The 27234-nt window shown below is 41.2% G+C and overlaps 1 protein-coding gene and 1 long non-coding RNA gene across 3 annotated transcripts in view; one reads left to right on the top strand and one right to left on the bottom strand.

Moving 5' to 3' along the window:
• Positions 1-3460: 3460 nt before the first annotated feature.
• Positions 3461-27234, bottom strand: part of ADM2 (adrenomedullin 2) — a 38123-nt gene continuing 14349 nt past the window's right edge. The window contains exon 3 of the mRNA XM_075857596.1: positions 3461-3837. Within this exon, the coding sequence (XP_075713711.1) occupies positions 3570-3837 (268 nt within the window). The 3' untranslated portion in view covers positions 3461-3569. The remainder of the gene's footprint in view (positions 3838-27234) is intronic.
• LOC142749496 (uncharacterized) overlaps positions 13083-27234 on the top strand; it is a 34509-nt gene continuing 20357 nt past the window's right edge. Inside the window, exon 1 of one of the 2 annotated variants that reach the window (XR_012882424.1) lies at positions 13083-13152. This is a non-coding gene — a long non-coding RNA (uncharacterized LOC142749496). Of the gene's footprint in view, positions 13153-22058; positions 22132-27234 lie in introns of those variants that run through there. The other variant, XR_012882425.1, reaches the window with a different exon arrangement.

The following is a 27234-nucleotide window of genomic DNA, read 5'->3' as shown; positions in this document are numbered from 1 at the left end:
TCTGTATTGGCCTGATGAAGTCGCCGGTCCGGCGTTGAAACCCGTAGCCTCCCTTGTGTTATTAAATACTTCTTCAACTTATGCTTGTCTAAAGCCGTGACATTGATGTTTCTAGCAGCGCCTCTGGTCCGTTTTTACTCTGGTTTATTATCAAATATTAAGTGATGCTTCATTTATGGCCAAAAAAATGCCATGTTTGTGTTTCTGATAGTTGCTCAGCAGCTTCTAGAAATGCCCTCCCTTGCTGAAGAGCACAGAGGTGGCTCAAAGTGTGTCACATTGCATTAACCCTAGAATAAAAGGAGATTTAATAATATAGTGGCGTGGCTCAGCTAATAGAGAACAAGTTGCGCTCTGACTATATAATTTTGTTTTTGTTACAGTTTGATCCTCAATTGCTGCTTTTGGACTCCAATGATTTGTTTACTTATGTCACATTCATGGATGTGGGATACAGTGCTTTCGGAAAGTCTTCAGACTCTTTCACTTTTTTCAAAATTTGATATATTGAGGCCTTGGACTAAAATAAAATAAAAAATTACGTTTTTCTCCATCATTCTGCACTCAATACCCCATAATGACAAAGTGAAAATAGAATATTAGACATTTTTGCAAATGTATTAAAAATTAAAAACTCTAATTTTGCATGGACATAAATATTCAGACCCTTTGCTATGACACTTGAAATTTAGCTCTGGGGGCCTCCCATTTCTCTAGATCCTCTTTGAAATGTTTTTACACCTTGACTGCTGCACTGAAAGTTCCCAAGAGCATAGTGACCTCCATAATTATTAAATGGAAGAAGTTTGGAACAACCAGAAACCTTCCTAGAGCTGGCCGCCCCACCAAACTAAGTAATCGGGGGAGAAGGTCCTTGGTAAGAGAGGTGACCAAGAACCCAATGGTCACTCTGGCTGAGCTCCAAAGATCCTGTGTGCATATAAGAGAAACTTCCAGAAGGTCAACCATCACTGCAGCACTCCACCAATCTGGGCAGAGTGACCAGAAAGAAGCCTCTCCACAGTAAGAGACTCATAAAAGCCCGTCTGGAGCTTCATACTGTGAGACATAAGATTCTGTGGTCTGATGAAACCAAGATTGAACTTTTTGGTCTCAATTTTAAGCTTCTTGTCTGGAGGAAACCAGGCACTACTCATCACCTGCCCAATACCATCCCTACAGTGAATCATGGTGCTGGCAGCATCATGCCGTGGGGGTGTTTTTTAGCAACTGGGACAGGGAGACTAGTCAGGTTTGACATAAAGATGAGTGGAGCAAAGTACAGAGATATTCTTAATGAAAACCTGATCCCGAGTTCTCTGCACCTCAGACTGGGCCGAAGGTTCACCTTCCAATAAGACAATGACCCTAAGCACACAGCCAAGACAACACAGGAGTGGCTGAGGGACAACTCTGTGAATGTTCTTGAGTGGCCAGTCAGAGCCCTGACCTGAACACAATCGAACATCTGTGGAGAGACCTGACAATGGAAGACCACCGATGGTCCTCTTTCAAACTGACAGAGCTTGAGAGGATCTGCAGAGAAGAATGCCATAAAATCCCCAAATCCAGGTGTGCAAACCTTGTGGCATCATACCCAAGAAGACTGAAGGCTTTTAGCTGCCAAAGGTGTACAACTAAGCCATGGGTAAATGGTCTGACTACTTATGTGTTTTTCCTTTTCAATAAATGAACAAAGATTACTAACATTCTGGTTTCACTTTCTCATTATGGGGAATTGAGTGCAGAATGATGGGGGAAAAATAACAAAATGTGAAAAAATGTAAACGGTCTGAAGACTTTCCGAATTCATTGTATATCTTTGTAGATATCCTGTCTATATTGATGAGACCTGTCATATAATAAGCGCTCATTACTTTGCATACCAAGAAGCACTGCTATAACTCAATGAATAAATGTACTCCTGTTCAGAATTTGATGTCATAGATCTAAAATTTTCACTTTATTGTTTTGCTACTGAAATGAGGTATACTATTCAATATTCTTAGCCTGCTAAAATGTTTGTCTAATTTTTGATCTTGAGGTGAACCAAAGTGAGTTTAGTTTTTTACATACTATTCTCAAATGCTTACACCATACAATGCTGATACTTCTTATGGTATGTGCAAGAACAGCAACATTCAGTGTAAGGTTTTAGAGATGAAATATAGATCATTCTGTAATGAGGGCTTAAAAATATGGTTGGTAGGAGTTTAGGCATTTCAGAGGGCACATCTTTGCCAAATTTAAAGGATCGCACATGGCTGACAAGTAATGGATATTTGCCATTAAGAATCTAATTTTTCAAAGATTTATTTTGGACATTTGCAGCTGCACATGTACCCTGTAAGCAATGAGGCCCCTCACCAGCTCAAAAAGAAGATAGCAGTGCTTTCTACTAGACTGCATGTAAATGACTGTTGCTTACATTTGCTCCCGTGGCTCATAGAGTGTGGAGATCTATGACACAGAGTTCTCTGCTTTCTATGTCTGCCCCTGGTTTTTTTGCATTGCCTGATTTAAAAAGCAAAGCGGATTATGGTTTATTAAACCAGATTTCAAATATGCAAAAGATGAGCCTGTTTAGACATAAGTCAAGAGCAATCAGAGTTAAAATTAAAATGAGAAGCCGAAATTATCGTGGTTTTTGCCTATACATGAGAGTAATCTGAACTTTAAAGGGGTTGTCCACTACCGGACAACTGATGACCTATCCACCGGATAGGTCATTAGCACATGATCTGTGGGGTCCAACACCCAGACCCCGCACCGATCAGCTGCTACAGTGGCCTCCGTGCACTGGACGTACATGCCGAAAGCAGTTGACTCCGGCCACAGAATAGTGGCCGAGCTGCAGTACTGCAGCTCTGCTCCTATTCAATGAATAGGAGAAGTTCTGCAGCACAGCCGCTATGCTATGTACGGAGCCAACTGCTTCTGGCTCCGTACATAGCATAATGTGACATAACATCCAGTGACCGCAGGCCACGAGAGCGGCTGATCTGCACTGATGATATACTGATGACCTATCCGGTGTATAGGTCATCAGTTGTCCGGTAGTGGACAACACCTTTAATAACAAAGTATTTGTGCTTTGTGTGAGGCAGCAGGTTCCCATAATCAGTGTTACGATATAGAATACATGGTAAAATGCTATAAGAATTGTTTTGTCTGCCTATGTCCTAAGTGTACTACTGTAAGATATAACATTTTAGGACTGACATCCTATTTGGTAAGACTATCGGATTTCTTTATGAATAATGCAACTTCTGCATTATAAATGTGACTGTCCTGCCTCAGGCCCATAAGACAGATATGCCTCAACGTGCTCAGAATAGTTTCCAAGCTTGATCATGATGGAAAGTCTTTGACCTGTTGTAGGCTATGAATTTAAGCACAACTACTATGTGACATACGTGTGTTATGCTGAGATCACATTATAAATGACCCAGACACACTATGAGTCAGAAGCGGTCTATTTACTAAGCAGCAGGAGTGACACTGTTTGGTAAACGTATATTCAATGCTTTTGTGGTGAGATGCTTTTGTGGACTTCTAGTCACCAAAACTCAACCAAAGCTATGAGGATTGCTCAACTGAATAGGCGAGTACTCCTTCCCCTTTTGTCCCATCAGCTGCCATAGTCGATGATTCAGATTCTGCACTTGGCATGTTCCCAGAGAGCAACCAACACGCATTAATCGGGGTTGATGCAACCGTCGGGCACGTCTTCGTTTCCTACGCAGGGATCGAAGATGCATTATCAAGTTCGTCATCGGTGTGGACAATAAAGGTTGGTTTATTGTGGTCAGCTCCTTTTCCCCATCAGAAGTTTCTCTGCAAGAGACATTAAAGGAAAGTTGTTAAGTCTGCAAATGAATAAGTAATTACATTATAAATGAGCAAATGTGATCTGGGCATAGACATCTGTACCCACCTCTCCTCCATTATTTTTTGAAAAATAACAGGTACAGTAGCTAATAAGGCCAAGTCATAAAAATAGACACATCTAAATCTCATCCTATTTACATTTAAACTGTAGCCGTAGGTATAGTTTGTTTATAGATAGATAGATAATACATAGATAAATGATAGACAGATAGATAGATAGATAGATAGATAGATAGATAGATAGATAGATAGATAGATAGATAGATAGATAGATAGATAGATAGATAGATAGATAATACACAGATAAATGATAGATAGATAAATAGATAGATAGTAGGTAGAAAAAAGCAGCACTTCAGAGAATCAAAGTATCACGGTGCTATGCAGCTTGACAAAAGTCCTGCTGAGTGGACTGAAACGTAGCTATTTTTGTACATGGGTGAATAAACCACTATCTTTGCAACTACTCCTGGAGTGCTGCGTCTATTTCCTCGTTTGTGTAAATAGATAGATAGATATGAGTATAGCGCCCGTGGCCGTGGATCGCTGGTTTTCCCCACTTGCCGGCGTGCCCCTTCCCAGGGGGGTGTTCAAGTCAAGTGTCTAAGACGACTTCACAATCTGTGTCCATTGTCCTTGCCAAGTCCATTGCCCAAGACGACTTCTGTGTTCAAGTCCATTGTCTGAGACGACTTCTGTGTTCAAGTTCAGTAACCGAGACATGTTCTGTTAGTCCGGCACCAGCTTGCTTCTGATAATGCGACACAAGCCAGCAACCCAGGTACTTTCTGCATAGTGACTGTCATTTACATTTTGTTTGACCATCTGCTAGTCCACTACGGCGGAGCGGCCCAGTGTGTCCACATACCCCATAGCCGTGACAGTTTGCTCAGTCCATGGAGCCCGCTGGTCAATCCAAGACACCGGTCCAAGCAATGGAAGCAGATATGTGAGATCTCCGAGCACACCAGTATCAGCTTGATTCAGTTGCTGCCCCACCTATTCCACTGCCCGCTACTCCAATCAGTTCTGGGTCCGGAATTTCGTTGCCACTTCTACCTTGTTACAATGGAGATGCAACAACATGTAGGGGCTTTCTCAACCAGTGCAAGATCCACTTCTAGTTGCACGCACACCTCTTCCCCTCTGATCTTACCAACGTTGCCTTTATTGTCTCCCTCCTCTCTGACAAAGCTTTGGCGTTTGGCAAACCCTATCTGGGAACGTGAGGGGCCGGAATCTTCCAACCTACAGCTATTCCTGGAAAATGTTTGCACAGTGTTTGAAGAACTGGGCTGAACGTCTTCTGCAGCTGCTTCACTTCTAACTCTCTCCGCCAAGGGGAGTCGAGGGTAGGAGAGTACACTATTTAGTTCCGTACTTTGGCAGCAGAGTAGAATAATGAGGTCTTGGTGGCAACTTTCTGGCAAGGATTAGCTCCTCAAATAAAAGATGAGCTGGCGGCCTGAGTTCTACCATCTTCCTCGGATGCCCTAATTCTCCTGGCTACACGCATCGACATGAGGTTCCAAGAACGTGCCCAGGAAGTTTGTAGGGAAAAATGGTCCTACAGACTGGCACCTAGGTTCCGGAGACCTCTGCTACATCCTTCGGTTGTTGTCCCTGAAGAGCCGATGCAGGTGGATAGACTCAAGTTATCTTACCACGATCTGCAGCACAGACTTTCAGTGGGATTATGTCTGTACTGTGGCCATAAGGGTCATTTTGTGCCTCAATGCCCCCAGAAGCCGGGAAACCCCAGCACTTAGGGTTGGTAGGAGAGACTAGGTGGATCGACGCCAACTGCAAAATTCTCTCCCAAACGATCAATTCCTGTGACAATCTCCACTGGTCAAAAATCCCACTCTATTCCTGCTTATCTGGATTCTGGAGCGGCAGCGAATTTCATCCAATAGGCCTTAGTGGACCATCTCCACTTGCCTACAATTCCTCTGGGGAAACCTTTGGCGGTCGCTTCTGTGAATGGTCAACCTCTGCCTGATACAATTCTTTCTGTCACTAAACCTCTGAAGTTACAAATGGGAGTTCTTCTTTTTATGTCCTGCCAAAAGCTATTAACCCTATTCTGCTGGGACTGCCATGGCTTTGCCAACACGCTCCTGTCCTCGACTGGAATTCTGGAGAGATCCTCCAGAGGGGATACCAATGTCTACACCACTGCCTGCCTCAGGTTCATCCTGTCCTGTCCCCGATGCCTTAGTCACCCTCTAGACTGCCTCCACAGTATGCCTGTTTTGCGGAAGTCTACAGTAAGAAGGAGGCGGAGGTCCTCCCTCCCCATTGTCCCTACGATTTTTCAATTGAATTGTTCCCTGAAGTTTCACCTCCTCGTGTACAGGTTTATCCTCTCTCCTTGCCTGAAACCCAGGCCATGTCGGCAAATGTCAAGGAGAACCTCGAGAGGGTATTTATCAGGAAGTCTACTTCTCCATCCGGAGCCGGATTCCTCTTCGTAGAAAAGGAAGATGGATCTCTCCGGCCATGTATAAACTACGATGGTTTAACCAATTCAGGACCGGGTTATTTTGAGCCTTCGTTAGTTAAACGGCTATAACTTTTTTATTTTTTTTGGGCTAGCAACGTGATTTTTGCGTTGTTTTTTCCGTAGTCAATTCAGGTTTTGTTTTTTTTATCATTTTTATACATATCATTTTTGCCATTTTAGAATTTTTAGGCTTAAAGTTTGAAAATAAAAGTAAAAAAATAAGCTTTTTTACATTTAGCAATTTAATAGCATATTTTTACCCTAAAATAGACCTTTTATTTGTGATCGTCATTGTCTACCGTAAATTTTAATATATTACATGTCTATTTTAGGGTAATTGGCTCAGGGCTAGCGTTATGAAAATGATTGGCGGGGGAACGTTTTTCTGGGGGTGGGTATTTATGTGTATTTATTATTAATTTTGTTTGCCCTTTATTTTACTTTTATTTTAAAACTTTATAGTCTATAAATAGTCTATGGCACGGGTTTTAAGGACCCTGACCGATGGCCGTAAATACACAGCCAGCAGTCGGGAACCAGTTAAACCAAATCACTGTCAAGAACAAATACCCCCTGCCTCTAAACTCTTCGAGTGAATTCGTGAGGCAAAGATTTTCACAAAGCTGGATCTACGCGGGGCTTATAACATTATCTGTATCCGAAAAGGTGACGAATGAAAAACCGCATTCAACTCCCGAGACATTCACTATGAATATCTCATGATGCCCTTTGGTCTGTGTAACGCTCCAGCTGTGTTCCATGAATTCATGAACGACATCTTCCGAGATCTACTGTATATCTGTGTGCTGGTATATATCCTGGTCGACATCTTGATTTACTCATCAGATCTGACGACGCATGGAAGCATGTTCGCCAAGTCCTGTCGCGGTTAAGGGGGAATAACCACTACCCTAAACTCGAAAAGTGCGTATTCTAAAAAAAATCCTTGCCCTTTCTGGGCTATATAGGTTCTAATCATGGTATCCAGATGGATCCGGAGAAAGTAAAGTCTGTCTTAGAGTGGCCACGTCCTCAAGTTCTCCATGCCATACAGAGATTTCTTGGTTTCACAAATTTCTACCGGCAGTTCATCCCAAACTTTTTGTCTCTTACTGCTCCAATCTCAGCTCTCACCAAGAAGGGAGTGAATGCTAAGGTCTGGACCCCTGAGGCAGAGTCGGCATTCACCAACCTTAAGAGAGCTTTCAATTCTGCTTCCGTTCTTCACCATCCTGATGTGTCTCTGGAGTTCTCGTGTAGGTTGATGCTTCTTCCATTGGTGCTGGAGCCCTTCTTTTTCAAAGAATCTCCAAGGGTAAGGCACTATCCTGTGGCTTCTTCTCTAAACTCTTCTCCACTGCAGAATGCAACCACTCCATTGGGGACTGTGAGTTACTGGCCATCAAATTAGCCTTAGAAGAGTGGAGGCACCTGCTAGAGGAGGCTGCTATTCCTATTATCATCTACACCGATCACAAGAATCCCACTCATTTACAGTCTGCAATACGACTGAACCCTCATCAAGCCAGATGGTCACTGTTCTTTGCCTGATTCCAGTTCCTACTTCACTTCCATCCTGCAGATAAAAATATAAAGGCCGATGCCCTGTCTCGATCGTTTGAGACAGATGACTCAGAAGAGGACCCTTAACATATCATTGATCCTTTTAGGATTATTTCTGTTAACCTTCTGCAGATTAGAGACATTCCTCCTGGATAAATTTTAGTTTGCCCTGCTGACATAATTCCAAGTTGGCTGGGCACTCTGGGACTTTATTTCTCATCATTACTGGTGGCCCACGCTGCCTTAAGATGTTGTGGACTAACTGTGCCCAAAACAAGGTTTCCCATTCCACGCCTGTTGGTCTGCTTCAACCTCTGCCTGTTTCAGTTGATCCCTGGCAACATATTGCCAAGGATTTTTATTACTGACCTTCCTCCTTCTGCTGTATGTACCACTGTCTGGGTCGTGGTGGATCGTTTTTTTTAAGATGGCACATTTCAGCCTTCTGTCTGGCCTCCCTTCTGCTCCTCGTTTGGCAAATCTGTTTGTTCAACATATCTTTCGTCTGCACAGACTACCCCTCCATATCGTGTCTTATCGGAGTGTACAGTTTTTGTCTAAATTCTGGAGAGCCCTGTGTAAACTTTTGGATGTGAAATTGGACTATTCTACTGCTTATCACCCACAATCAAACAGCCAAGTTGAAGGGATTAATCAAGTACTACAGAAATATCTTCATCATTTTATATGTTCAACAAGACAATTGGGTTCTTCCATGGGTCGAATTCTCTTAAAATAATCACGAGTGAGTCTACTGCTTCTTCTCCATTCTTTGTTTACAGCCAACATCCACATGTTACTCTTCCTGTACCGGCTACATCTCAAGTGCTTGAAGCCAATTCTTCTTTTGGACTCTATCTTCAAATCTGGCAGCAAACCAAGTCCCCGATCCTGCAGGAAGTGGATCGCATGAAGAAATATGCCGATAGCAAGAGAAGAATTTATCCTTAATTTCTTCCCGGAGTCAAAGTCTGGTTATCTTAAAAAAATATTTGTCTGAAAATCCCCTCCTACAAATGCGCTCCTAAATTTCTTGGTCCCTTTTGAGATTCTACAACAAATCCACCCTGTGTCTTACAAGCTACGGCTTCTCACAAGATTCCCAACTCGTTCCATGTGTCCCTCTTGAAGCCTGTAGTCCCGAACCGATACAGTAATTCTCCTGGCTCTGCAATTACTCCCAGTGGTGCTTCAGATCTCTTCGAGGTAAAGGAGATCCTGGACCACAAGAAGATAGGAGTGAAGACCTTCTTTCTACCTGGTAGATTGGAAGGGTTTTGGTCCTGAGGAGATGTCTTGGGAGCCAGGAGAAAATGTGGATGCTCTCATAAAAAATTCCTTCTATGCTCTGGACAATGAGATAGATAGATAGATAGATAGATAGATAGATAGATAGATAGATAGATAGATAGATAGATAGATAGATAGATAGATAGATAGATAGATAGATAGATAATGTTTAATTGTTTCATTTTGTTGGAATTTGCTGATCAAATTTTGTTGTCTCTTATGTATTGCATATATGTGGGGTTGACTGCCTATATTGTTCTTGCACTGCTCGCATTCTGCCCTGGGTGATTTTAATTAGTTTAATGCTGGTATCTACTATCCCCAGGTATATGTAGGCCTAGTCCCAGTTCTGGGGGTACAAGCAACATAGGGACCCACCCAGTGGCGGATCCCCATATGGGCGTTTCGGGCGGTCGCCCGGGGCCCAAGGCTTGCAGGGGGGCCCATAGCTTCCCACACCGCACACAAGTGAAACAAAACTCTCCAGGGCTGCTGCTGCCGGCCGCATTCTAGAGGCGGGGGGAATGTGCAGGGGGAGTCAATTGCGGCCAGGGAACAGGGGCACAGCACATCAGCTGTAGAGAGCAGACTGTCAGAGATTGTGATGGGCAGGTGCTGGAGTCTCCCTGACAGTCTGCTCCTCTGTGCTGCTGTGCACTGTCCCTCCTGTCTAAACCTCCAGCAGCTGCCTGATAACGGCAAAACTGAAACTAGAGGGTGAAGGACCTGTGGTGACGTCACAGTCACATGATTAAGGTCCTGGAGGCTGCCAGAGACAAGCACCGCAGAGGAAGATACTGGTAAGTGTGTGTGTGTTAGTTAATGTAAGTCTATATAGTGTGTGCTGTGTATATAGTGTCTATAATGTAAGTCTATGTAGTGTGTGTGTGTGTGTGTGTGTGTGTGTGTGTGTGTGTGTGTGTCATAATGTAAGTCTATATAGTGTGTGCTGTGTATATAGTGTGTGCTGTGTATATAGTGTGTGCTGTGTATATAGTGTGTGCTGTGTATATAGTGTCTATAATGTAAGTCTATGTAGTGTGTGTGTGTGTGTGTTTATGTGTGTGTGTGTGTGTGTGTGTCATAATGTAAGTCTATATAGTGTGTGCTGTGTATATAGTGTGTGCTGTGTATATAGTGTCTATAATGTAAGTCTATGTAGTGTGTGTGTGTTTATGTGTGTGTGTGTGTGTGTGTGTGTGTGTCATAATGTAAGTCTATATAGTGTGTGCTGTGTATATAGTGTGTGCTGTGTATATAGTGTGTGCTGTGTCTATAATGTAAGTCTATGTAGTGTGTGTGTGTGTCATAATGTAAGTCTATATAGTGTGTGCTGTGTATATAGTGTGTGCTGTGTATATAGTGTCTATAATGTAAGTCTATGTAGTGTGTGTGTGTTTATGTGTGTCATAATGTAAGTCTATATAGTGTGTGTGGTGTATATAGTGTGTGCTGTGTATATAGTGTGTGCTGTGTATATAGTGTGTGCTGTGTTTATAGTGTCTATAATGTAAGTCTATATAGTGTGTGTGGTTTGAATATATAGTGTTTGGTGTTAGTGTGAATTGTATATAGGGTGTTTAATCTCACATTTTTTGTGTGCAAAATAATTTCCCACCCATAGAGCCCTCTGCAGTAAGTCAGATGCTCAGAACCCCCCCTGCAGTATAATCTCCCACATGGAGCCCTCAGTAGTTATTATTCTGCAGGGGGGGGTCAGAGCGTTTGATTGACTGTTCAGGGTTCTATAGGGGAATAACTCCTTCCCCCCCCCCAAGAGCCATAAGGGCGGATTTACACGAACGTGTAATTTGTCCGTGCAACGCGCGTGCTTTTCACGCGCCTCGCACGGACCTATGCAAGTATATGGGGCAGTGCAGACTGTCAGTGATTTTTGCGCAGCGTGAGTCTGCTGCATAAAACTGACGACATGTCCTATATTTCTGCGTTTTTTGCGCATCACGCACCCATTGAAGTCAATGGGTGCGTGAAAATCACGCATGCCACACGGAGGCACCTCCGTGGGACGTGCGTGATTTGCTCAACAGCAGTATAACTATGATTGCAAACAGAAAAGCACCAGGTGCTACAAACATACAAACAGAGTGTCATAATGATGGCGGGTGCGCGAAAGGCACGCAGCCGCGCATCATATGGTGATGACACACGGAGCTGTTAAGTGCCTTTTGCGCGCGCAAAACGCCGCATTTTTTGTGTGCGCAAAACGCACACGCTCGTGTAAATCCGCCCTAAGTGTCAGACACTTAGACCCTCCCATAGGGCACTCAGCAGTCAGTCAGATGCACTGGGGAGGGGTGTCTGACTGCTTAAAGGGTAACTAACGAAACTTTTTTAAAAAAATTACATGTCATAGTGACATGTCAAATGTTCTAATCGGTGGGGGTCTGGGCACTGAGACCCCACCAATCGCTGAAACAAAGTGGCAGAAGCGCTCAGGTGAGTGAGGAGCCACTTTGTTTCTGATCGTCTTTCCTCTGATAGCCGAGCATGCGGTCTATGGGCACAACAGAAAGTCTATGAGTCCGTACACCGCGACGAGGAAAGACAATCAGAAATTAAGTGGAACAGAGCTCACCCGAGCACTCCTGCTGCTTTGTTTTAGTGATCGGTGGTGGTCTCAATGCTGGGACCCCCATCAATCAAAACTTCTGACATATCACTCTCACTATGACACGCCAAATGTTTTTTAAAAGTTTAGTTACCTCTTGGGGACTGAATTTATTGGTTTGAGTTAATGTATGGGCCTGGGTCTTAATTTGCTTAGGGGTCTGGGGTATAAGACAATTTATGGTGTTTATTTCTGAATTTTTATGTTGCTATAGACGCTGAAAATGGCTACAGAATCAAGGGGAAAAGATTTCTCATCAGGAAACTGCAGTCATCAGGAGAAGTCGCCATAGCGGTCTGTGTCAGATGGAGAAGAAAAGAGAACGACCTATCAGTGAAGACATCACCTGTGAGTCATTGCATTTATCTGTCACCTCTCCTGACATGTCTGTTATCGGAAATCCTTGTATTCCACATAAAGTCTTTGTGTACCCAGGACTAATAGACAAATGCGTGTTACCATTCCCCTTGTCAGGAGGATGTGTCCCTACACAGTGTGATACTGTCAGCGATGGTTGAAGACTGTCAGTGTGTAGGGACACAGCCCTTTGACAAGGGGAATCGTAGCACTCATTTGTCAATGCTCACACAGAAAGGTGGTGTTTAATATAGACATGACGTGGCAGGGCGGTGGTGGACAAGGGGGCCCAAGCTTGTGGAACAGCCCAGGGCCCATGGTTTACTTAATCCGCCACTGGACCCACCTTATAGAGGTCGCCTTGTCATGACATGTGGGCTCACACAATTTGATCAATATGTGCGCTTAGAACCTAACCAATGGAAGTAGATTCAGCAGCAATACATATTTATTTCTTTATAGTGTTTAGGTGGCATAAGTGTTCGCAGAGTGCTAACGACATTTTTGTATATTAGATAGATAGATAGATAGATAGATAGATAGATAGATAGATAGATAGATAGATAGATAGATAGATAGATAGATAGATAGATAGATAGATCAAGGTTTTTTCCTATGAGTAGAACATTTTGTATTGCAGTACTGTGACAGAACATAGAATCGACATAAATATTTTGTATCCGTTGTATCAGAAAAAAATATTTGTACTTCACTAACCATCATTAGCAGGAATATACATTGCATATAATTGTTTTGGAACATTACTGAGTGTGAAGATGTTTGTGACATTGAGAGCACAACAGGACATTTATTCATGCATGACTGTGGGTCCAATGTCCACCTCTGATATTAAGCAGTCAGCAACACGTAGCTGATCATCCATGATGTACTTGTAAATATATTTATGCTACAGAGGGTAAGCATTTATTTTATGTTAACTCTAATAATTACAATGCATGATATTACTATGTAGAATACATTAACAAAAATTATACTCGCTGTACTCTATTAACAGTGTAAATAACCTCTCATGAGAGAATGTGCTATATACTACAGTTGTTCTGTAGTGCTAATAGGGGGCACTTTCAGCCTGTAGTATCAAGCAAGGCTCCAATCATTGTGGAGCTACAAATCTTAGTATACCTGTCAGCCAGAGGATGACATATGTGATCCACACAACTCTAGGCATGCTGAGCATTCTAGTGTCACTACAGATGAGCCAACGTTTTTTCTTTTTTACATTCTTCTATGCATCAACTATTTATCCACCTTTTCCCCCCAACAATTACTTTAAACTAATTAAAGTATTAGTAATATGATAAAACATTTAAACAGTGGTGTGCCAATTAAAGAGAATGTGTCATCAGAAAATGTCTTATTATTTAAATGTAGTTTTTAGGTTAAACATATTTTTTAAGAATGTTTGGTGATTTTTTGGATTTTCACAATCATTTATATAAAAAAACTAATCTTAAAATCAAAAACACCAGCACTGCATGTAGGCAAAGGAGACAGCTGCACAGCTGACTTTCCTGCCTTGAGGGTTAAATCACAAGAACCCCCCTGCTGTGCTGTTTGGCCATAATCTGACAGTCAAGACATTCTGTTCTTCCTGTACTGACAAATGACAGCAAAAATTGGTGAGGGTGCAAATGTAATGTATTAATGTAAATAAGAAAGGACCAAGCAAGAGTTGTTTTGGACAGTTATGTGAGGAAAGCTTTGCTTCTGTCTTGCTTTGCATATGCCACAGAGCATTACACTTTTCATAAACCACAAGAGGAAACAGAAAGTGCTACATCTGCCCTCCAATACTGTTAGGAAGGTTGCATTTGTGGACAGATATCAAGTGAATAATATTCTAAAAAAACAGCATTCGCACCCATCAAGTCCATTGTCTATCTTCTTAATAAGGACAGTAGACCCAACCGAAAAAAAACCCCAATAACAGTCCTTGTATTACATCTTTATTATCTTTGCTTTGTGTCTGATGTATAGTCACTTGTGAATTGCCTTGCAATGTATCTGAGGCAAAGGGGATAGAGGATAGGACCAACCAGGGCTGGGCCCTCTCTCTCAAAGGGTCCTACAGCAGCCGCATTTTCTGGCACTATGTTATGTACAAGCACATGTCTGGATTATCGGAAAGGCTCAAGAGGCATTTGCCCCGGGGACCTCCACCACCTTGGGGGACATAGAAGGCCTCCAGCAAGGACAAATTATATCATTCTATCTATCAACCTACCATTTAATTAGGTAGTGAAGCGCTGCACTCCTCTGGGACCCCTACCTTCACTGGAAAAGGCAACGCACAAGTGTGACCACCTCTCCTTTTTGTAGCTGCTAAAAGGGGATAGGTGGTCTTGGATCCAGATGTGTGATGGGGCCTCCACCAAAATATTTGCCCTGTGGCCTCCACCAACCTTAATATGGTCCTGTACACTCTTGTAGATGAGGGACTATAGATGCTATATACCCAGTATTCTTACAGCTCTGTAGCATTGCTGGATGACCGAGGTAGATAAGTGAATAGCAGATACTGAGTCATTAGGCCACCAGGGACTGAAGCTGAGCACAGCATTGTGTCTAACTTGGTCACCAGTGTCAGGACACCTGCCCATTTATATATTCATAGCTTTCAAAAAACGATGACTACTTGAATACTTTTAACAAATTTCATAACAAAGACATAAATAAATAAATAAATAAATAAATACGTGAATGTATAGGTTGGTGACAATTCTGCCTCCAAGAGGAGGGAGAAGGTGAATGATTATGACTTGTTTGCTACCCTCACTATGTTCTGCACCTGTTTAGAATACTAAACTACAGTACTGGCCATGGTGAAGTTTTGCTATCTGAGATTGATGTGCCCACAGGGTCATAATACAGCATTACCATGTGCATGAGGCCTTAAGATGATGCTTTTCTTTTGTATTCACTGTGAGAATTGAGTCTGTTAAATGTATTCCATTATACCAATAGCACACCAGTAGAGTGCTTTGTACCCAGTGTTTAGAGAAGGCTGTGTTCAATGAATGCAAGGCTTTGGTGTAGAGAGTAATGTGTGTGATTATGGAGGGTAGGGTGTGTGCTTACATCAATACACCGTGTATGAACAGAGACGGACTTACTGAGAAGAAATAGCTGAGACAGACAGGTAGTGTGTTCAGAGACAGACACTATGTTTGTGTAGAGCCTGGATGCCTCATTTTCTAACTGTCTGAGATCTGTTACAGTCTTCAGGACATGAGAGAGAGTGCAAGTCTACATGTTCACACTCCTACAGCCAAATCCTCTACCACAGGGATTTCATCCAATACGTACTCTCATACTATACACTTATATTCTTGTAATTTTAGAAATCTGCTACTTCCTGTCCCAGAGGTAAAAGAAATTAGGCTTTACTCAATAAAAATGAATGATAAGTCAAGAATGATAGAAACAAATGTTGACAATTAAATATCAAACATTTTGACACTATAGGCACCGGTAAATGTAATGATTTTACAAAGAAAGTTAATTTTTTTGTTATAAAATGTTTGAGTGATTATCACCGTTTTTTGTTGGAGGCAACCAGCTAATTATAAAACTGTTCTTTTCATTAAAATGATGTCATAGTAGGGAAGAAGGGGCCCCCCACTCAAGGCCCACCTATATCAGCCAGAAAGGAGAGCCGCTCTGTAAGATCTAACGGACCCAGTGCATCCATGCATTGCATGGTCGGTTATTCGTTTGAATGGACGGCATGTTATGCTACAGTTCCCCTTTAATCTATCTATCAATTTTTGAATGACGTTAAATATTTTTTCATTTTTTCGTAATAATTTTTTGAAGCATTGATTCTATGGGAGAATATGGTGCCTCACGGAAGCAACATAGGGTAGCATATGGAGTGCCTATAGTCTTTAGTATGGATCTGTAGGGGCTAGTAAGCTGCTGTACAGGAACTAAGCACACAGTTTTGCCATGTGCATGATCCTAACGCTACTTTCACACATATTCATTTTTTTTTCAGAAATTCTGTTCACACAATGTTACCTTGCAATTTTCAGCACATGCTTTGTTGCTTTAAAAAGAATGCAGTGAGCTCTACCAACAGTATGCCCTATGTCCTGAACTGGCACATACCCTATCCATCCCCTAAACTGCATCATCCAGTGGCAAATACCTCAGCATTAAAGAATCACATTTAAAAAACATGTTTTTTCTGAAATGTTCTCTTTAATAAAACTGCCTACAATAATGTCCAAACCACTGCAAAAAATATATTTATTAACATGTTTTTTGCCATGCCACTACTGGTATGTACCCTAAAATAACACTACACAATCACAATGCACATGTCTACCACCTGTTTGCTTAACTTTTGCCCTTCCTTAGTATGTGCCACAGAACACTGCACTTTCACAAGCCAAAAGTGGAAACAGAAAGTTATGCATCCGGTCCCCTTGACTGTCGGGAAAGTTTATTTGGTATGATGAAGTCAAGCGAGACAGTACATAAATGCAGTGAGGTCAGAACATGGACTTATTTAAGTTTAACATTTTTCAGTGAAACTGAGACAGATAATAAGAACTATATTAAGGACTACACATTGTGTACAGAAGTACAGTCAGTGTATTATGTTATTTCAATAACGTGACAATAAGATCACTCAGGCCTATTAAAGGGGCTATGTCACCAGTTTATAAGTGCCCTATCTCCTACATAATCTGATCGGCGCTGTAATGTAGATAAGAACAGTGGTTTTTAATTTGAAAAACGATAATTTTTGAGCAAGTTATGAGCAATTTTAGATTTATGCTGATTAGTTTCTTAATAGAGAACTGGGCGTTTTTAAACTTTTGATCAAGTGAATGTTATAAAGAGAAGTGTATGACGCTGATCAATCAGAGTCATACACTTCTCTCCATTCATATCCTTTTGTACTCAGCACAGCGTGACCTTGCGAGATCACGCTTCGCTGTCATATATACCCACATTAACTTTACTGAAGTGTCTTGAGAGTGAATAGACATCACCTCCAGCCAGGACACGATGTCTATTCACACTCCCGACACTTCGGTAAAGTTTTTGTGGGACTTACTCACACAGCACATGTGCTGTCATTCACAGCGTGGGTGACCTTGCGAGATCACGCTGTGCTGTGTGAGTAAGTCCCACACAAACTTTACCGAAGTGTCGGGAGTGTGAATAGACATCGCGTCCTGGCTGGAGATCACACTGTGCTGAGTACAAATGGACATGAATGGAGAGAAGTGTATGATGCTGATTGGTCAGCGTCATACACTTCCCTTTACAACCCCCACTTGGTAAGAAACTAATTAGCATAAATTTTAAATTTCTCATAACTTGCTCAAAAGTGATCGTTTTTCAAAATAAAAAACAGTTTTGTTATCTACATTATAGCACCGATCAGATTAGGCACTTATAATGTGGTGACAGAGCTTCTTTAAGTACATTATTTAGGTTCTGGAATAGGACAAAATCTTTCATAATCACTTATATTTAAAATATGTAATATCTGTACTAAATCACTATATTACCTTCTTTCCTTCACTTTTTTGGGTATAATGTACAGATTATTACGCATATCCCAATGTAGATGACTGTCTCTTAAATTCAATGAAAAGATGGCATAGTACATCTCAATTTTAAGACTTATCCACACAGTAGCACTGTAAGGACTATGAATATAATGTTCATTACTTATTAGACCATGTGAAATTTAGTGTTTGATATTTTGAGTCTAATGTCTTCAGCACTTCTGTACTTCTGCACATTGTGTTATATAAGCTATTCATTTGTATCGTACAGAGGATTAAAAGTAATGTTAGTCAATCTAAGCGGCATATCAAATAATTGGGGATTATCACTTACATACCTCACATCATTTTGAACCTGTTGGGCGTAGACACTTAATAAAATGGAACATTAACAATCGACTATTACAGATTCAATAGTATTGTCAGAAGCATATCACAGAGTGTAAACCAAGTTTAAATTGTTATTTTGAAACTGACAAACAACAAATGTGTAAGTCTAACAATCCAAATGACTGTAATAAAAAGAAAACACAAGGTCATTGTGACCAGGACTATTGTCATTGCATATATAAGATATGGTTAAGTTACAAAATAACAATAATTTATGACTGACCTTAAAGGATAACTAAACTTTTAAAATGTCATAGTGACATGTCAGAAGTTTTTTCATCAGTGGGAGTAAGAATACTGAGACCCCCACCGATCGCTAAAATGAAGCTGCAGAAGCGATGAGCAATGTGCCACTTAGTTTCTGTTCGGCTTACCTCTATTGAGCCAGGACACCGCTCCAAGGAAAGCTGATCAGAAACTAAGCTGCGCAGTGCTTCTGCGGCTATGGTTTAGTGATCAGTGGGGGTCTCAGCGCTCGGACCCACTGACCAAAACTTCTGACATTTCACTATGACATGTCAAAAGCTTTCTGAAAGTTTAGTTCCAGTTTAATGATGAAGCAAAAATATAATCTTTAATTACAAAATAGAAAATACATTTTTTAGAGGAGAAATCAAAAGAAGTGGAAGGGGAAAGGTGGAACGGGCAGTGAGAAAAGAGAATGAAGAGATGTGGAGGAGGGGAGGGAGAAGGATGACTGCCTGCATTTTCACACGTACTCCTTGTGCTGGGCTAGTGATTCATGTCTATGTGTACAGAAGAGTGTATAAGTACATATTCCATGTATCAGTCTTATGCATAAAGAAACAAAGGATGAATATATTTGTATTGCAGGACTATAAGGACTATATATATTATATATATATATGTATATATATATATATATATATATATATATATATATATATATATATACATATATTTAGAGAGAGAGAGTACAGAAAAATATAGATTTTGATTTTCAATGCATTTTAATGGGATGATGAATTTATTGTGGTGATAAATATTAGAACTATTCATACAGTAAAGCTCTATGCCATAGTTGCATTCTGTTGAAGCACGGAGTAGAATCATCTTTGTATTATAATGATGTGTTTATTATTTCTGTGCTGTTACATCCTAGTCCTTAGCCATCACTATGTTTATTATTCCTGCACTGTGGCGTAACTGTGCACATTATTCCCATACTGTGATATCACTGTGTGCAATGTTTCAGTTTAGAGTCTAGACTGTTTAGCTCACAGAGTATTGTCAAGACTGGATACAATTGTGTACACTTCATAGCAGAAAGCTGAACCAGGTATGTACAGGATTGTTCTCATTCACTGACAGCAAGCAAATATCTTGAAGAGATATCTTGTTGAGAAATTGAAGCATAGTGTGGATTGGAAAGTTGTAGATTGAATTTTTAATTTATAAAGTGATAAAGATTTATTTAGAGAAACTGGAAAACTCTAATTCCCATAGTCTAAAACAGAGAGCGATTCACGTGTGCGGCCAGCTGTCTATTTAAGCGCCGCCTTCACTTGCAGAACAGGGGTCAGGAACCCTTAGAAGACCTTTGTTCTCCTGATGGGGTAAGATGGAGTACCCCTTTAATAATGAGACTTGATCAGGTCCTGCTGATGCAGAGTAAAGAAATTTTACTTTCAGTTAGTCCAAATTCCTCTAAATCTGAGCCATATGATCATAGTCCATATGATCGGTTGCTCTATATCTATGGGACCGGGCTTGTTATGGACAGGCTGCTGTTTTTAAATGTTTTCCTAGATGCACAAAACGGAAGCAAAAGGAAATGTCTGGATCATTGGACTTTGCCTGTGACAGATTTCATGTAATAATGCAATTGTGAATGAATATCACTGTGTGCAAGAAGCCATTTCTATTAGTTCACAGTGTTTATTATCCAAGGCAAAGGTACAGGTGTTTATTACCAAAGTCCCAAAGTTAAGCATACAATGTTTCAACCCACGCAGTGACGCTGGAGTCTTTGTCAACTTTGGGACTTTGTTAATAAGCGCCTGTACCTTTTCCATAAGGATGCTGTCACAGATATTTCTCCATTGGACATGAAGGCCTGAAATTTGCTTTGTTTTTGGACAAGGTGAATTTTTGCATCCCAAGATATTCCATGTTATGTGAGTGCTGCTAGCAGCCAAGTATTTTCCTATTATCCATGTACTGTCGCATCACTGTGAACATCATTCCTGCGCTTTGACATCATTGTGACTATGATTCCTGTGCTGTAACCTCACTTTTGTTCATCCCCCTGTGCTATGACATCACTTGTTTTATTACCTCTCTACTGTGACGTCACTGTGTTTATTACCTCACTATTGTGACGTCACTGTGTTTATTACCCCTCTACTGTGATGTCACTATGTTTATTACCTCTCTACTGTGACGTCACTGTTTATTATGCTTGTGGTGTGATATCACTGTGTATATTATCCATGTTCTGGGACATCACTATAAGTATTATTCCTGTGCAGTAACATTGCTTTGTGCATTTTCAGTGGCATAAACATATGAGGTACAGAGGTTGCAGTCGCACCTGGGAAATCGTCCAGAGGTTGCCCAATGGTTCCTCTGGAGTATAAGCGGATACATTCTACATACAGGCTAGATACTGTATATAAATACCTTTATCCTCCATGTAAAGTTATTCGTATAGCTTGCCTATATGTAGAATGTTCATTAGTTTTTGAGATTTTAATCTGTGTTTGCTGCATATGGAATTTGGAGATTGTATTTCACTCCATTTGTTCATTTTTTCCACTTGCAAAGGGTTTTTGAAGGTTGTTGTCATATATTTGACCCATTAAATTCTTATGAAAATAAATTGCTTGTAAAGTTGTATTGCGCGGCTATATATTTTGCATCAGTGTTCAAGAAGTTTGTAAGGGCCTGTTCACATCAGCGTTTAGTTTCCATTCATCGGCTCTGCTGAACCTTTACGCCGGAGGAAACGATTAATGGAAAGCTGAACGGAACCATAGCTTCCATTTGTATTAATATTGATTTCAATGGTAATTCTTACGTTGCAGTAGGTTTCCGTTTTTTTCACAGAAACAATATAATGGGCGACTATCGGAACCGATAAACTGAAACCAAACACTGATGTGAACAGGCCCTTTCAACTCTGCTAACAGTATTTGGTACAGCACAGACCTCGGCAATATTTGAATGCAAATATAAAACGTCTTTTAACCTCTTCCCAACATTTACCGTATCCATATGCCAAAGTCGGGTAGGGGAAGTATGGAACGGACTCACTCATTCGTTTATCCTGTTTTGGGAAATAATTTACCTAATTAGGATATTTCTTTGCAAATTCTTGTATCTCCAAGAAAGTTCATTTCTCACATTGATAACCAGAATGCCTGGACTTTAGTATAGCTAGACCTCACGGATCATTTATTGCTGGGACAACCCCAGGGAGCAATAAGATATGAAAATTAGTGTTTGCACTTCATTATCTGTCTTAAGTAAATAAGGTGAGAAGGATGTTGCAAAATGTGGTAACTAAAAGGATACAAATACAATGATCTTCATAATTAAAGAAGCGCTCCAATCCCAATGATGAGATCTCTAATGATGGATAATTTTTTTTTATAAAACAGATGTTAGTAGTCAATTTGTAGGCTTCTAAGGCCATAGCCCACTTATATTTAATTTAGAAAAACACTACATATACTCCACTAATACTATACTATACTATACTATACTATACTAATACCATGCCCTTAAAGTTTATATAGCAGTTATAGCAGTAGTGTTACTTTTTATCTTTTATGTTTTATTCATTTTTTGTTGTTGTTTTTTTTTGCTCGGCAACCTTCCACCAATAGGCATTTTTTTCTGTTAACTATTCTTTTTTATAGGGGAGAGCAAATGATGTGAGCAAGAAGATGGAATACAAAGTGTGATCAGAGGTCTCCTTATATCTTTCTTATGTGAGTAGGAAGCAAATTCACTTCCACAAAATGTCAAGGAGAACATAAAGATATACTATGGTCCCTCACAAAGAGCAGAAGACTCTTTTAATGCAATTCTATTGCATTCATAAAAAACTCACTTGTGTTTTTAATTAATTACAAAATCAATGATTTTTTTTAATAAATAGCTACTTTTTATACACATTGCAGATACAGCAAAATTATAGCAACTACAGAGAGTATTGTTTTCGTACCATATTTTAGATTGATAAAATAAACGCGCGTCAAGGCGGTCTTCAGTCCCTGGTTCACCGGTCCCCCTCCCCACAATGTCTCACGGTATGTGCTGATTTAACATTCATGTTGTTGCTCTGGTTTGGATTGCCTTTATCTTTTTGGATGTATCATCCCCAGACTTTGTGTCATAGCTGGCACATGTTTTATTGTGCAATATTCATTCTTCCATCCCTGGCAAATTTACTGCAGTACATATGAATGAGCATATTCTACTTTGTGTTTTATGTATGCCTTATATTGTGGGTTATTGAGTGTATTCCGTTTACCCAGGTGATTGTCTCTGTAGGCCATTGGTCTATTCCCTCTGACCACTCTGCTTTTCCTTTGTTCATAGTCCATTTTTTATTCTGCATTGTATCATGTCTATTCTATCTAATAAAGATTTTCTACTTTTGTATAATATTGTGTATATTGCACTGTGTCGGGTTTCTGTTCCCCTATGGTCCGTTTTTAGGTTGTCGTCTATTACACCGTGTTCCAAATTATTATGCACATTGGATTTAAGTGTCATAAACATTTAATTATTCGTTTTTCAATTAAACTCATGGATGGTATTGTGTCTTAGGGCTCTTTGGATCATTGTAATCAATCTCAGACACCTGTGATAATTAGTTTGCCAGGTGTGCACAATCAAAGGAAAACTACTTAAGAAGGACGTTCCACATTATTAAGCAGGCCACAGGTTTCAAGCAATATGGAAAAAAAAAAGGATCTCTCTGCTGCCGAAAAGCGTGAAATAGTGCAATACCTTGGACAAGGTATGAAAACATTGGATATTTCAAGAAAACTTAAGCGTGATCATCGTACTGTGAAAAGATTTGTGGCTGATTCAGAGCACAGACAGGTTAGTTCAGATAAAGGCATAATGAGGAAGGTTTCTGCCAGACAAATTAATAGGATTAGGAGAGCAGCTGCTAAAATTCCATTGCAAAGCAGCAAACAGGTATTTGAAGCCGCTGGTGCCTCTGGAGTCCCGCGAACCTCAAGGTGTAGGATCCTCCGGAGGTTTTCAAGTGTACATAAAGCTATTATTCGGCCACCCCTAAACAATGCTCACAAGCAGAAACGGTTGCAGTGGGCTCAGAAATACATGAAGACTAATTTTCAAACCGTGTTGTTTGCTGATGAGTGCTGTGCAACCCTGGATGTCCAGATGGATGGAGTAGTGGATGGTTGGTGAATGGCCACCATGTCCCAACAAGGCTGCGACGTCAGCAAGGAGGTGGCGGAGTCATGTTTTGTGCTGGAATCATGGGGAGAGAGCTGGTAGGCCACTTTAGTGTCCCTGACGGTGTGAAAATGACCTCTGCAAAGTACGTAGAGTTTATGACTGACCACTTTCTTCCGTTGTACAAAAAGAAGAACCGTGCCTTCCGTAGCAAAATTATCTTCATGCATGACAATGCACCATTTCATGCTGCAAAGAATACCTCTGTGTCATTGGCTGCTACGGGCATAAAAGGAGAGAAACTCGTGGTGTGGCCCCCATGTTCCCCTGACCTCAACCCTATTGAGAACCTTTGGAGCATCCTCAAGCAAAATATCTATGAGGGTGGGAGGCAGTTCACATCAAAACAGAAGCTCTGGGAGGTTATTCTGACATCCTGCAAAGATATTCAAGCAGAAACTGTCCAAATACTCACAAATTCAATGGATGCAAGAATTGTGAAGGTGATATCAAAGAAGGGGTCCTATGTTAACATGTAACTTGGCCTGTTAAGTTTTTTTTGATTGAAAGAGCTTTTGATTTCTGTAAATATGACCTCCTGATGCTGCAAATTCAACAAATTGCCATTTTAGTTCTCTTTACAAGCTTTAAAATGTTTTGATCTCTGTTGTGCATAATAATTTGAAACAGTGCATTTTGAGTTTTTTACTTCTAAAAAAAAATCTGTTATCATTAGGAGATTTGTTCAATAAAATTTGCATTATACTCCAACGGTTGATGGCTTGAAAATTATACTGACTGTCATTTGCATCGACTATTTAGGAAAATCAGCGAAAAATAACATTTGCATAATAATTTGGAAAGCGGTGTATACCTTTGAACATTTTTTTTAAATAAAAATGTGTATCAGTGTGTTTGCTGCAACTTTCTAATTACTTTTTATAAAAAATTATTTTAACTTTTTGACATACAGCTGCTTTGTATCCTGTATACTCAACATTTTTATCACCTCCTAAGTACCTAAATAATCCTGTTCCCTGGCAAACATAGGATTTCTGTTGCTGGCTTCTACATGGTCCTGACAGTTATGATGTTTCCTCCCATCCTACCCACCAGTGGCGTAACTACCACGGTAGCAGCCATAGAAGCCGCTATGGGGCCCGCGGCTTGGGGGGGCCCGTGCCGCTAGCCAACACGCCCCCCCTCCCAATATGTCCGGTGGTGCCTCTAGCAGCCATTATAGCTGTTACAGCTGTAGCGATGATACTACGGGGCCCGCGCCACCGAGCCTCTAACATTTATGGGCAGGGCGACACAGGCCCCTCATGTCCGGGGGCGTCGCTAGCACCGGAGGGGGCCCCGGTGCTAGCGACAGCCACCATCCCTCTTGCAGTAATTGTACCTGCGTCATTAGCACGCAGGTACAAATACATGCATTAGCTCTGAATGGCCGGGCATGTTTGTGCCCGACCATTCAGCGCCTTACAATGGCGCTGATTGGCGGGGCAAAATGACTTGCATCACCAATCAGCGCCTTTCAACGACGCTAGCGGCGCGATGACGTCATTGCGACGATTCCGTGCTTGAAAGGCGCTGATTGACGGGGCAAGTCATTCTGCCCTGCCAATCAGCGCCTTTGAACAATGCGTCGTTCAGTTCCAGCAGACCTGCTCAGAAGAGAGCAGGTCTGCATTCCCACCGGACGGCGTGGGATCGGGATCATGTGAGTATGTCAAGTTTTTTGTTTTTTTCTAATAAAACTGTGAGTGGCATTATCTACAAGGAAGTGTCTATATGTGTGGATGTGGGCCACTGCATACAGGGGGTCTTCGTGTGCGGATGTGGGGCACTATTTACAGGAGGGGTCTATATGTGGGGATGTGGGGCACAATATGCAGGGGGGTCTATATGTGGTGATGTGAGCCACTATATACAGGGGGGTCTATATGTGGGGATGTGGTCACTATATACAGGGGGGTCTATATGTGGGGCACTATCTACAGGGGGAGTTTATATGTGGGGATGTGGGGCACTATCTACAGGGGGGTCTATATGTGGGGCACTATCTACAGGGGGGTCTATATGTGGGGCACTATATACAGTGGGAGCTATATGTGGGACACTACATACATGGGTGGGCTATATGTAGAGCACTATCTATAGGGGAGCTATTTGTAAGGCACTATCTATAGGGGTGGGCTATATGTGGGACACTATATACAGGGGTGGGTTACCTGTGGGGCACTATCTACAGAGGGCTGTATGTGGGTCACTATCTACAGGGGCTACTATGTAGGGCACTATCTACAGAGGCTCTATGGGGGTCACTATCTACAGGGGGCTATGGGGGCACTATCTACAGAGGGCACGGTGAGTGTATGTGTGTGTGTGTGTGTGTGTGTAACACAGTGTATGGTACTATTATAATCAGTGACACAGTGTATGGCGCTATTATAATTAGAGGCGCAGTGTATGGTACTATTATAATCAGGGACACAGTGTATGCGGTATTATAGTTAGTGGTGCAGTGTATGGCGCTTTATTATATTTAGAGGTGTTAAGAATTTTAACTTAGTTTATAAGTGCAGAAATGAAAACATCTGAGTGGAAAACTGCAGAAATGGGTCCTGGCCGGAAGAAATCCATCATAGAGGTCTGGACCGGAGGGAGAAGAAAAGAACTAGAATCTGAGACATCACCGGTGAGTCACTTAATGTAAATGTTTATTCTGCCTCTAATCAGTCATGTAGTCACTGTATGATCTGCAGCGAGATGATGGGTGGGATGATTTTTTTTGTGAAACAGCATCTCCCAGCATATCCTTACCATTGTTCGGGCCATGCTGGCAGCTGTAGTTTAGCTGTATTTAAGTACTGAGCTTTGTTCTGGTGCTGTGTTTATGTACTGAGCTTGGTTCTGGTGCTCTATACACTACCGTTCAAAAGTTTGGGGTTTGGGGTCACCCAGACAATTTTGTGTTTTCCATGAAAACTCACACTTATATTTATCAAATGAGTTGCAAAATGACTAGAAAATATAGTCAAGACATTGACAAGGTTAGAAATAATGATTTTTATTTGAAATAATAATTTTCTCCTTCAAACTTTGCTTTCGTCAAAGAATGCTCCATTTGCAGCAATTACAGCATTGCAGACCTTTGGCATTCTAGCTGTTAATTTGCTGAGGTAATCGGGAGAAATTTCACCCCATGCTTCCAGAAACCCCTCCCACAAGTTGGATTGGCTTGATGGGCACTTCTTGCGTACCATACGGTCAAGCTGCTCCCACAACAGCTCTATGGGGTTGAGATCTGGTGACTGCGCTGGCCACTCCATTACAGATGAAATACCAGCTGCCTGCTTCTTCCCTAAATAGTTCTTGCATAATTTGGAGGTGTGCTTTGGGTCATTGTCCTGTTGTAGGATGAAATTGGCTCCATTCAAGCGCTGTCCACAGGGTATGGCATGGCGTTGCAAAATGGATAGCCTTCCTTATTCAAAATCCCTTTTACCTTGCACAAATCTCCCACTTTACCAGCACCAAAGCAACCCCAGACCATCACATTACCTCCACCATGCTTGACAGATGGCGTCAGGCACTCTTCCAGCATCTTTTCAGTTGTTCTGCGTCTCACAAATGTTCTTCTGTGTGATCCA

This window comes from Rhinoderma darwinii, chromosome 3 (assembly GCF_050947455.1).
Source record: "Rhinoderma darwinii isolate aRhiDar2 chromosome 3, aRhiDar2.hap1, whole genome shotgun sequence".
In the NCBI taxonomy this organism is placed as follows: domain Eukaryota; kingdom Metazoa; phylum Chordata; class Amphibia; order Anura; family Rhinodermatidae; genus Rhinoderma; species Rhinoderma darwinii.
This window is presented reverse-complemented; position numbering and strand designations above follow the sequence as displayed.